The sequence below is a fragment of the Cryptomeria japonica genome, chromosome 4, assembly GCF_030272615.1.
Source record: "Cryptomeria japonica chromosome 4, Sugi_1.0, whole genome shotgun sequence".
NCBI lineage: Eukaryota > Viridiplantae > Streptophyta > Pinopsida > Cupressales > Cupressaceae > Cryptomeria > Cryptomeria japonica.
The window spans coordinates 612,773,983-612,792,096 of NC_081408.1; the positions used below are offsets into that span (position 1 = coordinate 612,773,983).

At 35.6% G+C, this 18,114-nt stretch overlaps 2 protein-coding genes across 2 annotated transcripts; both read left to right on the forward strand.

Moving 5' to 3' along the window:
- The first annotated feature begins 14,189 nt into the window (after positions 1 to 14,189).
- Positions 14,190 to 17,511, forward strand: LOC131050219 (ankyrin repeat-containing protein At5g02620). Its single transcript, XM_059218705.1, has 3 exons — positions 14,190 to 14,770; positions 15,683 to 16,179; positions 16,675 to 17,511. The coding sequence occupies exons 2-3, from the start codon at positions 15,760 to 15,762 to the stop codon at positions 16,732 to 16,734; spliced, it is 480 nt and encodes a 159-aa protein (XP_059074688.1). The 5' UTR covers positions 14,190 to 14,770; positions 15,683 to 15,759; the 3' UTR covers positions 16,735 to 17,511.
- Positions 14,275 to 14,712, forward strand: LOC131875256 (uncharacterized). The gene has a single exon (XM_059219329.1). The coding sequence runs from the start codon at positions 14,275 to 14,277 to the stop codon at positions 14,710 to 14,712; it is 438 nt and encodes a 145-aa protein (XP_059075312.1).
- Positions 17,512 to 18,114: the final 603 nt, after the last annotated feature.

Sequence of the window (18,114 nt, forward strand, 5' to 3'; positions counted from 1 at the left end):
AAAATTGCAATTAGATAGTAGGAACCTCTTAGAATTTAGGAAATAAAGAAGTAGTTAAGCATTATAATACTGAAATATAGTTTCGAAGAGTAAATAGTACATGATAAAAAATTGACAAGGCGAATTCCAATGACTAGGAAAAAAAGCCTAAGGGTGAATCCTACTGAAAGAAGTATATGAAGGAAAAAACCAAGCATGAAAGGAAAAAAAAAACCTAAGAAGTATATGAAAGAAAAAAAAGTCTAAGAGTGAATCCCAATGATTGGTTAAAAAAAAGCCTAAGAGTGACTCCCAATGACAAGGGAAAAAAAAGCCTAAGAAGTATATGAAACTTTTATTTAAAATGTTGAAAGACTAAACCAGAAGTTGCACATTAGATAGTATTTTTTAAAAAGAAATTGGTTGTCAAGTACAATGACTAATAACTATTTAATCTATAATAAGATTATATTCTAATAAATATTAACCATATGAAATTAATAATCTAATAAATATTAAACATACCTCTATATAAATTTTATTTATAAAATATAAATATGCTAATTAAATAAAAATATATAAATATGCTAAACTTGATGTACCATTTAACTTTATAACTATAATTTTATGAAAGAATTTTTAAAAATAATAATTTTTTAATTAAAATGACAGTGTTATGCTAAACTTAAAAAGTGTAATAATACATTCCAAATTATAAATATATGTGATTTTATAAAAATATATCATACTCTATGATCAACACATGAATAACAAATGGATGTCTCCATCTCCGACCAGCTCTTTCGATCTTCTCTTTATTAAACTTTGTGCCCACTGCTTTAAATTTAATCCTCGCATATTTTTAAGGCAAGTTTGATTTTATTCTCCCTTTAACAAGAGATGACGGGGAATAAACAAAGTAATGTGAAATTTACCTTATTCTTAAGCATTAAAATCGAAGAGGCTTTTAACTTTGGATCCAATTCTTTTCTTATTAGCTATGGCCATTCACATTCGCATTTATTTTAGGTCCAATTTTCTTTCTTTAATTGAAAAGAATAAAAAGAAAATGAATGATTCAATTAAAGTAATTGCTCCAATTCATACTTTTTGTAAACCAATAGTTTTTGTTCAGATGTTCTGAAACTTCTATTTGACTTAAGCATATTTAGTGTTCCCAGAATTTTATTTTTTCTGTTTGACTGAAGCATATTTAGTGTCCCCATAATTTTTTTTTTTTAAATGAATGATTTATTTTAAGTCCAATTGTAACTTTATTCTTTCCTTAATTGAAAAGAATAAAAAGAACAATATGTAGTCATGAATATGGTGGTCTAGAGTGAGCGACTTTAAGTCTGTTTATAGGTGTGGGCAATCGGAGATAAAGCGGTGGAAGGTTCCTAATGAATGGCCCGTTGTTGATATGGAGGAAGACTGTGCTGAGCTTCATGGCATTTTGGCTAGTAGACACTGTAGTTCCCTTAAGGATAGGGATAAACTTGCTTGGTCCCCGAATCCTAAGGGTGTTTTTATTGTTGCCAGTGAGTACAAAGAGTTGTTGTTCCGTCGTTTGGAGGGGAGGGAGGTGCACTGGTGGAAATATATTTTGAACAATTTCTCTTGGCTGAAGTGTAACTGTTTTGCTTAGACTTTGGCTTTGAATAGGTGTCTTACCTGTGACAATATTCACAAGTGTGGGTTCCATGGGCCTTCCATATGTTTTTTGTGTGGTATTGGAGATGAGGACTCCTCTCACCTGTTCTTCAGATGCCATTTCTCGTTGCTTCTCTGGCATTACTAGTGGGGGGTGTGGAAGCACCCTTGTGTTCATGCAGATTCTTTGGTAGAGTTTTGGAGTAGTTTGGGCAAGCCTCATATTTTGTCCTCTTTTCTCTAGATAGTCTGGCACATTGAGCCCATTTTTATACTTTGGCAAATCTGGTTAGAGAGGAATAGGAGGATCTTTAGGGATGTTAGACTGTAGGTTCAACAAGTGTGGAATAGCATCATTGGCATGGTCCAGGAGACAGTGGAAGCTAAATGTGAGGTGAATTTTCCTCAGGATAGAGAAGAGGCTGATATTGCAAGTAGGTTGGGTTTGCAAAAGATGTCTCCTATCTCATCTTGTGTCAAGAGAGGTAGAGGTGCTAAGCAGAAGGTTCAAAGGGTGGGAACTTGGTTGCCCCCTCAGGATGATTTCATTAAGATTAACACCGATGGCTTCTCTCGGGGTAATCCAGGTCCTGCTAGGATTGGGGGGGTTGGTAGGGATTGTATGGGGGCTGCGGCCTTCTTCTTTTCAGTTCATAAAGGGCAGCTTTCTAATAATGTTATGTAGGTACTTGCAATCAAAAGACAAAAAACCCCAAACTGGCAGCTACAAGAAATTCTAGACAGTATATCAGAAAACTTGGCAAAACTAGAGCAATATGAGGCAAAACATATTTTGAGATAAGCGAACACAGAGGCAGATGCCCTCTCAAAAGCTGTAGCAGAGGGCACTTATATTCATTGGTGCGATCAAGGAGGCATTTAGCAAGGCTAGCTATTTTCAAAGAAGTGAACACAGAGGCAGATACCCTACCAAGAGTCTTTGGGAGGCTTACCAGCAGAGATAGGAATACCCAGGTAAGTCAATGGAAGAGACTTGGCTTGGAACCTCAATATATGAGCAATCCTCAACTGAATAGTTCTAGGTGTGTTGAAGAAGATAATGGAATATTTATCCTTACTGATCAACTGGCCAGAAGCCCCAAGATAGACATCCAAGGTTTTATGCAGATTTATAGCTTCTCTGATTCTAGCCAGTCCCATCAAGATCCTATCATCCACAAGCTGCAAATGGGATTGAGGAGGTATGTCATTACCCCAACTCCAACCATTAATAGTACCCAGTCCCACATTATGCTTAATCAATCTCCCTAGACCCTCAGAAAGAATAATCAATAAGTACAAGGAAAGAGGGCCCCCCTGACGAAGGCCCCTGGATGTACCAAACAACTCAATATGATCTCCATTAATTAGCACAGAGAATGAGATAGATGAAACGCAACTCATAACCCATTAGATCCATTCATCAGCAAAACCAAAATCCCTAAGAATCTTCTTGAGAAAGGACCATTAGACTCTATCATAAGCCTTTTCCATGTCCAGCTTGATAAACATAGCTTTTTCCTTGGAAGTTGCCATAGAATGAATGGTCTCAGTAGCGATGACCACTCCAACCAAGATTTGATGGCCCTGCACAAACCCACTCTACTCTTCAGAAATGATCCCCCCAAGCCAATTCTTCAACATTTCCGCTATCAACTTAGAAATAATCATATAAATCACATTACAAAGAGAAATAGGATGAAATTGGCCTAACTGGTCAGCTCCATCACACTTGGGGATGAGCGCAATGAAATTCACATTCAAAGCCCGAAGCATCTGCTTACTCCTCTAGGACTCTTGGACCACCTCCAATAAGTCCAATTTGATAATATCCCAGAATTCTTGATAGAACTCATCGAAAACCCATCTGGTCCAGGTGCCTTCCCCTTCTTCATGTGAAAAGAAATCCTCTCAAGTTCGTCCAACAAAGTAGGTCCCATAAGCTGCTCATTCATCTCCCTAGTAACTAGAGAAGGGATGCAAGCAAGAACTTGATTTTCCCCTTTCAATTCCCCCTAAAAATCCTCACTTAAAAGGGATTGGAATATTGCAAAGACTCCATAGAAATCTCCTTGAAGGATAAACACTGCTCACCTCTATCATTAACCAAAATATGGATAGAATTACCATGCCTTCTTGCTTTCACTAAATTGAAAAAGAACGCAGTATTCTTATCCCTTGCTTGAAGCCAATCAATACAAGCTCTCTATTTCTAGTAGATTTCCTCCCTAAGCTCCCATTCCTCTAAAACCTTGACTACCCTGACTTCCTCCCTAAGCAAGGCTTCTGACTATTCATGCTCTATAATCTCTCTAGTAATTCCATTGAACTCTAATTGAGCGGTTGTTTTGGCATAGAAGATATTACCAAAACACTGATGATTCCACCACTTAAGTTGGAACTTAACAAATTGCAGTTGCTAGGCAAAAGTGTACATGGTAGTGCCAAAGGCTGGCCTCCCTTTCTTCCACCCCTCTGCAACATGAACCTGTAAAGAAGAATCTCGCAACCACATAAGATGGAATTTTAATGAAGGAAAGCGAGTGACCCAAGCAGAAGAGGACACCAACTTGATGGGTCAGTGGTCCGAACCTTTCCAATCTAAAATCTTGGAGCATGTGGACAATCCCCCACAAATCCAAAAACTAGAAACCAAAAAGCGATCCAGCCTCTCCACAATCCAATACTCCCCTAGTCTCTTATTGTTCCAACTGGACAGACCATTACGAGGCTTGATGTCAACCAGATTCAAGGTTGATATACTATCCCGAAGAAGGAAGGAAGAAGGCTCCAACTGCATAACACCACCCTTCTTCTCACTCAACTCTAAGATGGCATTGAAATCACATGCCATAATCCACTGATGAAAAGGAAACAAACCCACGCATAAAAGAAATATGAGACCATAAATTCTGCTTACCCTGAAGATCATTGGGGGCATAAATGTTAGTAAGTAAGATATATTCCCTAGTCTCAAGACTAGAGACAACCTTGGATAAAAATGATCTGAAAGAAACCCACCATATAGGGTGAATCCTCAAGGGGTTCCAAAGACAAGCCACACCTCCAGAGGAGCCAAATACCCCAATACACTGACATTCACCTCTCCCCCATAGCTTAGACACTAGACCCAACATACTTTCCATGGATAGTTTAGTTTCCAGCAAGAAAAGGACATCATGAGAATGACTCCTAATCAATTCCCAAATAACTTGGTGTATAGGGCCACTGTTCAAGCCCCTCACATTCCATGAAAGCACAATCATTTCGAGGGATTAGAAAAATGAGAATCTAGAGACTTTACTAACCCTGACTCAACCAAGTTCTCCCCCATCAATTTAATCTTATCCAAGTCCTTTCTGTCAACCTTGGAAATCTTCTTTGTTGCACCTTTCTTGATGTCTTTCTGAAGAAGACCCAAATGTAAAGAGATCTCATTACTTTTAACCCCAGCAGAGTCCAATTTTTGCGCTGCAGGAGAAACATTCCCACAAGCTATCTTCATTTTAGAACTAGAGATGGATCCCATCTGAGCCAATACCTGTTGATCCATCTCCATCTGTTGACTTCCAACCTCCTGCAGACCCTGGGTAGGATCCAAGTTCACACTATCCGGCACCAACCCTACTGCACTATGATCCAAAGGAATCATCCTCGGATTCACCTCTTGTTGACTAAGATCATCGAAGGATTCAAATCTATTAAAGGTATCCTCCTCCTGACTTTTTTGCAAAGACCTCTTTTGGCCTCGGTTCCTATTCTTTGTCTTAACTGGGACAAAACCATCAACACCCACAACCACACCAAACGTGGGAGCTTTTCCTTTATCAACCTCATCAAGGTTATGGGACAGTTGTTGAGGCTGATGCACAACCGGTTTAGACCTAGGGCACTTGTGTTGCAAATGACCATACTCATGACATAGACAACACAGAAATGGTAAAGTTTCATAATCCAACAGTTAGATCTAAGAATAAGAGCCCGTACACATATCTATAGCATCTGGAAAAGGCTTACTAAGATCAATTTCAACACAAATACGAGCGAAAGTCATTACCTTTCTCCCCAAGGTTTGCGATGAAGTTCTAATAGGCTTCCCAAGCAATGAAGCAAGCATCCGCAACACATCTTCCTGGCAACATTCCACCAGAAAATGAGGTAAACAAACCCACACTGGAACCCGATTTAGGAGTTCCTCTGAAGGGTTAAATCTCGCATGCCAAGGTTTGATGAACAACCCCACCTGGTTATAAAAGTACGAGCCTCCTTCAAAGACCCTATTGCGATCCTCCATGAAATTGAATGTAACCTTGAAGTAATTGTTAACAAGCAACATAATATCCATTTTCCCTTCCGGTGCCCAAGTCCTCTGAGCCCAATTCTCCAAAAACTACAATGAGATCCTCATACCCAAAAACTTTCAATACAAAGAATTCTTCGAATAGTATTCCACATCCTCAACGATCATTTCTAGAGGGATCACCAATCTTGGCCTCTCTTTACACTTCTCCAGACACCCATTAATTTTTGTGACCCTAGCACCACCCAACAAGCCGACATCCATATTACCTTCACCCAAAGCAAAAAAACTATTATTTAAAACCTTAGTACTTTGAATAGAGGACTTCGAACCAACAGTTGTTCGAAAGTCCAGGTTCAGAGAAGCACGAGATGGATCTCCACGCGACATGGCCATTTGAGCCCCCACGCCTTGCATGCAGAGAAAAACCCCAAAAGAGATTAAGGGTGAGCACCCCCCTAGCCCCACCCAACCACCACTCACCGATAGCACCAAGCTTGCACTTTGCTCCAAAGAAAACTTTGAGCAACCCCTCAATGTCGCACCCTCCCAAATGGCCAAACATTGCCCCCACAGGCCATTGCACCCACGACCAAGGAGGCGAACAAGGATAGAGTCGCGCACCCTCACCACTCCCAACAGCAACAAAGAACCAAAACACCGAAAGGCGGCAGCATAGAACAAACAAAGAGGAAGAAAGTGAAAAAGACAACCCCCCAAAATGGAACAGACCCCCCCGTAGTGCACAACAGAGAACATCAACCATGAACTAGGACGCGGGTGCCCTAGCTCGAAATCATTCAAATCTTCACTTTGCATTTCTCCTATCTCTCATTTACAACAAGGGAATAGAAACCTTAAGAGGTAATCCTTGGCTCTCTCTTCCTCATAAGAAGTAGCCGAAGTGCGTTACCTCCCTAGGCTCTTTTGTATTCCACGAGTGTGTACACGAGAGTGGGATTAGGGTTTGTTCACTTAGTCTCACTTTCCCCACTACACAATGGGATGTATGTTTTGGAATTTAAATGATGTTCATGTATAGATAGTGTCACCACCTTGTGTAAACTTAAGACATGTATGTTTTGGCATTTAAATGGTGTTCATGTATAGATAGTGTCACCACCTTGTGTAAACTTAAGACATGTATGTTTTGGCATTTAAATGGTGTTCATGTATAGATAGTGTCACCACCTTGTGTAAACTTAAGACATACAGGAAAAGATACATGTCTTAAGACACTTTCCTAAACGATTAAAATTTTAAAATTTTAAATTCATTTATATAACTTACAATGAAAATAAAATACATTAGAAAATAGTTATAATTTTTATCTTAGACTACATAATTTGATTGGAATTGAAATTTTTTTAATCTTTTACAAATAAAAATTGAAATTTTCAAAGAGAAATACCCAAGAGCTGAATAAAATTTTTATATAAAAATAATTTGAAAAAAAACTTTAAGATAACAAAATGACAATTTTCCAAAAAGAATTGATGTCCTTGAAATGAAGACTAATAAACACATTTTAATGTATGATCTCCATTCTTCTAACTGAAAGATATTATACAACAATGCAAGAAACACAAGATAATGTCAAAAGTGAAATAAAAAATGTGTCAGTGAGCAGTCCATGGACAAATTTCCACAAAACTTGGTTTGAATTTTATTATATTTTTTTTTAACTATTATTCATCAGTCTTTTATCTTTTTTGAACTCTTTTCTCATTCCATGATAAATCAAGGAGTGTGATTTGAAATTTGATGAAATTTTTTTTTAGATAATCTAATTCAAACATCAAAAGAATTATAAAATAGTTTGTAACTTTAAGCAAATATAAAAAACAAAATATACCGTCTTGGAAAACTTTTCCTTTATATTTTCCTCATTCGGTCTTCAGAAAACTATATTTTACAGTACTAAAAAACTGTATATCTACATTCATGCCAACATCGAATTGAACCCATCATAGTACAAGGAATAAGCAGTAGGAAACACTATCAGAACTCTATGCAGAATCCCGATTTAAAAACATTGAATGCTCTTTTCACCTTCTTTATTTTAAATTATGCGGATGGACCACTTGAGTGGTGCTACAGTTCCTGCTGCCTCCTAAACATGGATGATTTTATCTTTTATTTTTCGAAAGCGTCCAATCTCTAATGGCACTCTGAATAAGTTCTGCAGAAAGACAACACTCGCATGTTTTTGTAAAAACAAAGTGGTTCTACCTCCAGAGAAGTTTCCATCTTCCCATTAAAAAAACGCGTTTGCCTTAAGCCCAAGCCTATAGTCTTTTTGGCCAAGCTCGATGGATCAAAGTGGGAATGTCTGCAAAGGAATGAACAGAAGGTTCTTGGAAGCAGCCAAATCAGGGAACGTCCAAGTGCTTAATGAGATTGAGGACCTGCGACGCGTTACTAATGAGGTAACGCCAGGGGAAAACACGGTGCTACATATTGCCGCCTATCATGGCTCTCTGCAATTCGTTCAAAAGTTGCTTCAACTCTCAAATGCCAATCCAGAGGATGGGATGACACTTTTAAAAGCTCGAAATATGGAGGGAAACACAGCGTTACACGAAGGGGCGTTGGGAGGAAATGAGCAAGTCGTGGAAGATTTATTGAAGTCATGCCCAGATTTGGTGAATGAGATTAACAAAGCAGGTGAAACGGCTCTCTTTAAAGCTTGTGAGGGAGGTCATCTCAAGATTGTTGAAATGTTGTGTTGTAGGACTTCAAGAGAGTACTACAAGAGATTTGATGGACAAACGGTTTTACATCTTGCAGTCTCTAAATTAAGTACGGGTGCGTTGTTCTTTGGGTTTTGGTTGATCTAATTTTCAATACAATAGAGGTTTTCATGAAAATTGAAAGTTTTGTAAACTTGAGCGATCCATAAACAATGGAAATATTGCACTTTCCTTTTATTATTAGGATTTTTCATAGGTTTGTCAATTTATGAAGGAGGTCTTTTACGCAATAAGAGTGATCAATAGGGGAAGTCTGCCCCATATCAATAAAAAATAATAAAGATCAAAACTTATTTTATAAAGAATGATCCAGAATTGCTAAGAAACCATACCGTATTCAAAAGGGTCTGTACATAATTTTCATGATTAGAGAAAGATCCTTTGTCATACTTGCAACCTTTAATAACCCCTGAATTTCTATTTTTGCTGAGCCCACTTCTTAAATACATTTATATTTGGCGTAGCTCTAAAGAATTTTTTAAAAAGTGAGTTTTCTAACTCGGAAGCTGATCTATCTACTGTTGAATCACAAATACAGAACAAAAACCCCTTACCAACCACAGACGGAGCCAGAAACAGTAGGGTGAGAAGTGGCCAGGTCTCTAATAGCATCAGCTCCTAAAAAATCTGCTGTCTTAGACACAAGGCTAGCCTCCCTGAGCAATTTGAAAACGTATGTTTGAAAGTTTTTTAATGAAATGTATCCTTAATAACTATTGTAGGCTAATTTAAAATTTTAAAAAACTTATTAGTCGAATAATTGTGCAATTTTCAAGAAAATAAAATAGTAACCAGATTATCATCAATTGAAGGAACAGAGAGCTTGTATTGAATTACAGCAGCGACTGTTTGGAAATGGTAGACAACGATGGTAGAAATGCCTTGCATCTGGCTGTGAACAATGCTGTTGAAATATTTAAGAGAGTTGAACGAGATCTGAGAACGATAATATCCTCGGTAATGTCAGAAAGACTGATTAATTGCATTGATAATAATGGGCAAACGGCATTAGATATTGCACTAAAGAAATGGAATGAAGACCCACAATTTTATCGGGCTGTAAGTAACTTGGTTCTCAATGAACTCAAACTGTTAGCTTTTTTTACGTTATTTTAAAATATTAATATAATTGATAGTTTAAATGATTTTTTATCAATTAGCAGAGCAGGAAATGATCCCATGAAACTGTCATTCAATATGATAACATTAGAAAAAAGCTGTATAAACTACGAACCTTATGCAATGAAGTCTGTAAAGTGTGCCTGCCTCTGCTGAGATCCGAAATGGCTCTACGGATATTGGATAAAGGATTGTTATCTTAAATATTTTATGTTTAATATATATTATGTTTAATCTTTAAAAAAATAATTCAACTATATGTTTTTTTTTTAAATTTTTTTATATATATTAAGATCATTTTGCAAAAAGGTTTATGGTGAGTGGTTGGCATCACTATCTTGTACATTCACTCACTGTAGTGTAGTCTACCAAGTAAAGCATATAATTTAATTTCAAAATAATAGATCAATTGTAGTTTTATAACTTTTTATTTGAATCTTTATACGTAAGGAAAAAACAAGGAGAAAAACAAAATTGCAATTAGATGGTAGGAACCTCTTAAGATTTAGGAAATAAAGAAGTAGTTAAGCATTATGATACTGAAATATAGTTTTGAAGAGTAAATAGTGCATGATAAAAAATTGACAGGGCGAATTCCAATGACTGGGAAAAAAAGCCTAAGGGTGAATCCTGCTGAAAGAAGTATATGAAGGAAAAAACAAGCATGACAGGAAAAAAAAAAAAACCTAAGAAGTATATGAAAGAAAAAAAAGTCTAAGAGTGAATCCCAATGATAGGTAAAAAAAAGCCTAAGAGTGAATCCCAATGACAGGTTAAAAAAAAGCCTAAGAAGTATATGAAACTTTTATTTAAAATGTTGAAAGACTAAACCAGAAGTTGCATATTAGATAGTATTTTTTAAAAAGAAATTGGTTGTCAAGTACAATGATTAATAACTATTTAATCTATAATAAGATTATATTCTAATAAATATTAACCATACGAAATTAATAATCTAATAAATATTAACCATACCTCTATATAAATTTTATTTATAAACTATAAATATACTAATTAAATAAAAATATATAAATATGCTAAACTTGATGTACCATTTAACTTTATAACTATAATTTTATGAAAGAATTTTTAAAAATAATAATTTTTTAATTAAAATGACAGTGTTATGCTAAACTTAAAAAGTGTAATAATACATTCCAAATTATAAATATATGTGATTTTATAAAAATATATCATACACATGAATAACAAATGGATGTCTCCATCTCCGACCAGCTCTTTCGATCTTCTCTTTATTAAACTTTGTGCCCACTGCTTTAAATTTAATCCTCGCATATTTTTAAGGCAAGTTTGATTTTATTCTCCCTTTAACAAGAGATGACGGGGAATAAACAAAGTAATGTGAAATTTACCTTATTCTTCTTAAGCGTTAAAATCGAAGAGGCTTTTAACTTTGGATCCAATTCTTTTCTTATTAGCTATGGCCATTCACATTCACATTTATTTTAGGTCCGATTTTCTTTCTTTAATTGAAAAGAATAAAAAGAAAATGAATGATTCAATTAAAGTAATTGCTCCAGTTCATATTTTTTGTAAACCAATAGCTTTTGTCCAGATGTTCTGAAACTTCTATTTGACTTAAGCATATTTAGTGTTCCCAGAATTTTATTTTTTTCTGTTTGACTGAAGCATATTTAGTGTCTTCATAATTTTTTTTAATTTATTTTTTAAATGAATGATCTATTTTAAGTCCAACTTTAACTTTATTCTTTCTTTAATTGAAAAGAATAAAAAGAACAATATGTAGTCATGAATGATTCAACTAAAGTAATTGTTCCAGCTCATGTTTTTTGTGAACGAATAACTTCTTGTTGAGATGTTCTGAAACTTCTATTTGACTGAAGCATATTTAGTGTCCCCAGAATTATTTTTTCTGTTTGACTGAAGCATATTTAGTGTCCCCATAATTTTTTTTTTTTAAATGAATGATTTATTTTAAGTCCAATTGTAACTTTATTCTTTCCTTAATTGAAAAGAATAAAAAGAACAATATGTAGTCATGAATAGGGTGGTCTAGAGTGAGCGACTTTAAGTCTGTTTATAGGTGTGGGCAATCGGAGATAAAGCGGTGGAAGGTTCCTAATGAATGGCCCGTTGTTGATATGGAGGAAGACTATGCTGAGCTTCATGGCATTTTGGCTAGTAGACACTGTAGTTCCCTTAAGGATAGGGATAAACTTGCTTGGTCCCCGAATCCTAAGGGTGTTTTTATTGTTGCTAGTGAGTACAAAGAGTTGTTGTTCCGTCGTTTGGAGGGGAGGGAGGTGCACTGGTGGAAATATGTTTTGAACAATTTCTCTTGGCTGAAGTGTAACTATTTTGCTTAGACTTTGGCTTTGAATAGGTGTCTTACCTGTGACAATATTCACAAGTGTGAGTTCCATGGGCCTTCCATCTGTTTTTTGTGTGGTATTGGAGATGAAGACTCCTCTCACCTGTTCTTCAGTGCCATTTCTTGTTCTTCAGATGCCATCTATAATTGGAATCAAAATACCTCTTACAATAAGTTGGTATATCATGATCATAAAACAAATACCCCTTGTTCGATTCTCCTATGTTTAGTTCAATAAGCATCTTCATATGATTTAGAACCTCCTCCCTAATTGTTGTAGGGTTTTCTTTCACTTAAATTCTATCAATCAAGTAATCTCTCCGTGTTCTTTTTCATGCTTTAAAATCTAAGAAAAAATGTGTTCTGAAAATATTTTAAACATAAAATTCATAATTTTAATAAATCTAAATTTATACTATGAAATATGGTATATAAATATCTAAAAATATTTGGAGTCATGAATTAATCAACAAACCAAGGTTACACTATTTTCAAACTTATTAATTTTCTTCTAACCTATTAACTTTATTCAAAATATCATTTGGGAGATGGGTGTTGATTAAAAACTCTATATCCATATTTGTCTGTTGCTAGACTTGAAAAATAATATAAAGTCTTTCATAGAAAATTAACATAGACTTAAAGACTTAAGGTATCCATTTAGACAAAAAAGACGAAATCCTAATAAAATTGTTTGGAAATCAACAATATCATTTTCTCTCCCTCAAAAATATCTTTTTTACTCCAATTATCTAATAATATGGCAAGCATAACATAAATTTAATTAATAAACAAAATATATTAAATACATAGCTAGACATACTTCTATGTATGATACAAAATTGATTTTATTTTTTTCTTCAAAATGCCTATCGTTTCCAAGAGGATGTTGGGGAAGGTTGCAAGACTGGCTTTGGACCTACCAATTTTATTTGCTCGAAAACTTCTAAAGCCATTTTGTGCCTCTCCCGCAATTGGGGCATTCCATGAGGCCATATTTCTTTCCGGCTTTTTGTCGACTAGTTCACGTGCCTTGTCTTTGCTTTCACTTTTTGCATACACGTCAACCAGAGCAACTATAACATTTGACAAAATTTACAACTGCAACTATATCATCTGACAAAATCTACCCTATTCATTTTAATTAAAACTCCAATTCAAACACTCTTCCCGTGCTGCTGCAGAAGTTTAGTTGAATTTGATTTTCATCATGCGCGGGAACTGCTGACGTAGACTGTAACAACCTCTGCTGGCTGTGATGGTGAGTGTTTAGGGAACGGAAATGGATCGAGGAACGGAACAGGTTCAACGGGCCCCACATCACCATCTAAGCAGTCAAAACTTAGTGTGTGTGATTTAAGGCTGGCCCCACTTGAGTGGTGCTACAGTTCCTGCTGCCTCCTAAAAATGGATGATTTTGTCTTTTATTTTTCGAAAGCGTCCAATCTCTTATGGCACTCTTATTAATAAAGTTCTGCACAAAGACAATACTCGCATGTTTTTACTGGTCTTTTCACCTTTTTTTTTTAAATTATGCGGATGGACCACTTGACTGGTGCTACAGTTCCTGCTGCCTCCTAAACATGGATGATTTTGTCTTTTATTTTTCAAAAGTGTCCAATCTCTTATGGCACTCTTATTAATAAAGTTCTGCAGAAAGACAATACTCGCATGTTTTTAGTGGTCTTTTCACGACCTTTTTTCAAATTATGCGGATGGACCCGCTTGAGTACCGGTGCTACAGTTCCTGCTGCCTCCTAAACATGGATGATTTTTTCTTTTATTTTTCGAAAGCGTCCAATCTCTTATGGCACTCTTATTAATAAAGTTCTGCAGAAAGACAATACTTGCATGTTTTTACTGGTCTTTTCACCTTTTTTTTTTAAATTATGCGGATGGACCACTTGAGTGGTGCTACAGTTCCTGCTGCCTCCTAAACATGGTTGATTTTGTCTTTTATTTTTCGAAAGCGTCCAATCTCTTATGGCACTCTTAATAAAGTTCTGGCATGTTTTTGTAAAAACAAAGTGTTTCTACCTCCAGAGAAGTTTCCATCTTCCCATTGAAAAAACGCGTTTGCCTTAAGCCCGAGCCTATAGTCTTTTTGGCCAAGCTCGATGGATCAAACTGGGTATGTCTGCAAAGGAATGAACAGAACGTTCTTTGAAGCAGCCAAATCAGGGAACGTAAGAGCGCTTAATGAGATTTCGCCGCCGTGGAGCGTTGCGAATGAGGTAACGCCAGGGGGAAACACGGTGCTACATATTGCCGCCTATCATGGCTCTCTCCCATTCGTTCACAAGTTGCTTCAACTTTCAAATGCCAATCTAGAGGATGGGATGACATTTTTAAAAGCTAAAAATATGGAAGGAAACACAGCGTTACACGAAGCAGCCTTAGGAGGAAGTGAGCAAGTCGTGATTACTTTACTTGAATTCTGCCCAGATTTGGTGAATGAGATCAACAAAGCAAGCGAAACAGCTCTCTTTAAAGCTTGTGAGGGAGGTCACGCCAAGATCGTTGAACTGTTGTGTCCAATGACTTATACTGAGTAAAACAAGAGATCCGATGGCCAAACACCTTTACATCTTGCAGTCTCTAAATTAAGTACAGGTATGTTGTTCTTTGATTTTTGGTTGATTCGATTTTTGTTTACTATGACAATTTTTATACGTTTGTAGATTTTTGGAAATAAAATATATTTGGTGGACAACTATTATTTCCTGGATTGTATGACGCTGCTAAAAATTTGTTCAAAAGAATTAGAGATGCCCTTTAAGACCACCTCCTCTCAATATTCTAATGGTAACAAAGAAGTTGAACCCATGTAAGATCCTTGTTGATGCATTTTGTTTTACATCAAAGCTCGAAACCAGAATGTTCTAACCTTATTGATGCATTTTGTTTTACATCAAAGCTCGAAACCAGAATGTTCTAGACTTACTAATAAACCATAGCCCATTCAAAAGAGTCCGTACATAATTTTCCTGGTTCAAAAATGGGGTCAAACAAACCCTATGACATAACCACGATCTCCAAATAAGCCTTAAATTTCTATTTTTGCTAGTCCGACTTCTTAAATACATCCATTTAACTCAGCTCCAAAGAATTTCTGGTGAAAAAGTGATGAGGCCTTTTTGACAGCATCAGCTCCTAAAACATTTGCTGCTCCCAACACCAGGCTAGCCTTTCTAACAATTTCAAAACATGATTTTTTAAGTTTTTTAATGAAATTTATCTTTAATTATTGTAGACTAGTTTTTTTGAAAATTATTAATCAAGTAACTGTGCTATTTTCATAGAATAATACAATAATTACATTATATGGTCAACTTCTGATCACATTTTATTGTTTAGTAAAAATATCAACATTTGAAGGAACGGCCAGCTTGTTTTCAAGGGAAAAAGACACACACAGACACGCACATAAGTATAAATAATGGTCATATCACATCGATTCGTATACTGTTAAAGACAAGGACAAACTCTGCGCTGCATTTCATTTCTACTTTTTTGGTTGTGCAGATGTAATTGAGAAGCTTTTACACCACAAACGTGAACTTGCCACAGAAGTAGATAATTTCGACAGAAGTCCGTTGCACATGGCTGCGTTGCTTCCATATCTCGATAATTTCCTTTACCCAAAGCTTTACAGGAAAATTTTCCTAACTGGAAAGATGCTTATAAGAAATGATGGTGGGCTTTCTTGTTACAAAGTGGACCAGAATAAGCAGTCTGCACTTCACGTTGCAGTGAAAGAAGGGAACGCAGCTTTAGTGGATGTGATACTAGATTACAGCAGCGACTGCCTAGAAATGGTCGACAACGATGGTAGAATTGCTTTGCATCTGGCCGTGAACAATGCTGCTGAAATATTTCTCAGAAGTGGACGATATCGCCTGAAATTTATAATATGCTCGGTAACGTCAGAAAGAATGATAAATTGCATTGATAAGAAAGGGCAAACGGCATTAGATATTGCACTAGAGAAGCAGAATGATGACCCAAAACTTTACAGGGCTGTAAGTGATTTGATTCTCAATGAATTAAAACTGTTTGGTTCTTTTTAGAATTATTTTTAAATATTAGTTTGATTGATAATTAAAGTAATTTTTTTTTAATAAATAAAGATAGTTATTTATATTTTTGTGATGCTTGAGACATAAAATATTCGTAAAAATTTTATTTAGATAGAAGGCTTGAAATCATGCAAAATACTAATTTAATCTTGGAGTGTTCATGTCTTATGGAGAGGACAGATTTTCTTATTAATTAAAAAAATAAGAACATTTTTTTTAATCTAGGTAGACCGCTATAAGTGTTTAGATTATAGTAACATGTTGCAGTGATAATATTTTGTTTTTCATAATGAGGTCTATTTATTTGTCCAACTATTTTCAATATTTAGAATTATGTTAATGATGATGTAAAATAAGAGATTTTATATTATTTAATTTTAAGAATGTTATTATTATTTTAACTAGAATTAAATTTAAAATGAACGGATCTTGTTGCAGATTATGACATATTTGATGAGGGCTCAACTTCAAGAACCACCCCATCAACTAAAACCCTGAGGTGGAACTCGAATCTCATATCTGAAGTGCAGTCCTAATTGCAACGGTTGCTTTCGCAGCTGCTTTCACTCTACCGGGAGGTACAGGCAACCAAGCACGGGGCCCACCAGCGCCTATATTGATTAACATCAATCTCTTCAAGCTTTTTGTGATATTTGACACGCTGGCTTTCTGTTTTTCCATTGCTTCTGCTATCCTCCTTAATTTTGCTGGTTTTCGTAGCCATGTAGAAGATTGGATCATAACTCAGTTCAGTTTGGAAGCGTTATATATATCACTGGTATCATTATCAATAACATTTGGCGCAGCAATACATCTGGTTGTGGCATCAAAGTGTTTGTGGTTGGCTGTGTCTGTGTGGGTTATGGTGTGCCTTCTTCCAATATGCATAAGGGCAATGTCACTATTTGGAAAAGCATACTTGTTCATTCCACGAGGCCACTATGTATTTATCTTACTCGAAGGTTTCGGTCTTGCCTATAATATGTTATTTCCCCTTATTTGGATAGTTTCGGTGGTATTCTTCTATCCTATTGTTCGCCTTTCATTGAGTCGGGTTCTGAAGAAGCTCTATGGGATCAAATCTTTGGAAGAAGTACGGTACAGTGGAGTCAGATCTTTGGCAGAAGCTCCAAGGAATAATAGACAAATAAGCTCTTTGGAATTACGTTTTTGGCGTATACTCTTTAGATATGTAATAAGTCAAAATGCGTAGATAAAATGTATTTCTTGTATTGTATAATGGAGGATTAAAAAGTAGGTATCTTCAAAAACAAATTATCTAGTAGAAGCTTCGTAAATTAAGATTTAGTTTAACTGTTTTTCAATAGTTATTTTGGGATGAAGATGGTATTATTATATGTGTTATTTGATTTAGTAAGCCTTTTACAATATGTAACAAGTGTCACATAGTGGCGAGTACTTGCCTCTTGATTTGTAGTTGAAATAGTAATTATATAACTAATATAGTGTTGGACTATGATAAATTACAATTTTTTGGTAGATAACCTTCTTGCTATGTGAGGATCAAATATTTGGTTGTTCAATGCCATTTTGTTAGGGAGTAGGTATATATTAGTGATTATTTTACAAATCGTAGAAGTCCTATAGTGTTTATATGGTGCAAGCATCCAATAGTTTTACTATTAGATGCATTTTTTTTTTTATGTCTATTATAAACTAGATATCATAGTACATGCAAAGTTTGGGCCACTTTAGATGATTATTGTGTGACATGAGGGCTTCTCTTAGTGCAACATTAATGTGGCTATAATTATAAAATATTTGGTGAATATCACATTAACAACTATATTTGAATTGTGCTATGTGGAGGTTGTACACTATAGTGTATAGATCATAAAGTCTTCATCTATACACTAA

Excerpts from the sequence above, each read along its gene's own strand:
- LOC131875256 (XM_059219329.1), top strand. The coding sequence starts at position 14,275 with ATGGATCAAACTGGGTATGTCTGCAAAGGAATGAACAGAACGTTCTTT.
- LOC131050219 (XM_059218705.1), top strand. The coding sequence starts at position 15,760 with ATGGCTGCGTTGCTTCCATATCTCGATAATTTCCTTTACCCAAAGCTT. Across the intron at positions 16,180-16,674 it reads ACCCAAAACTTTACAGGGCT|ATTATGACATATTTGATGAG; the intron begins GTAAGTGATTTG and ends ATCTTGTTGCAG.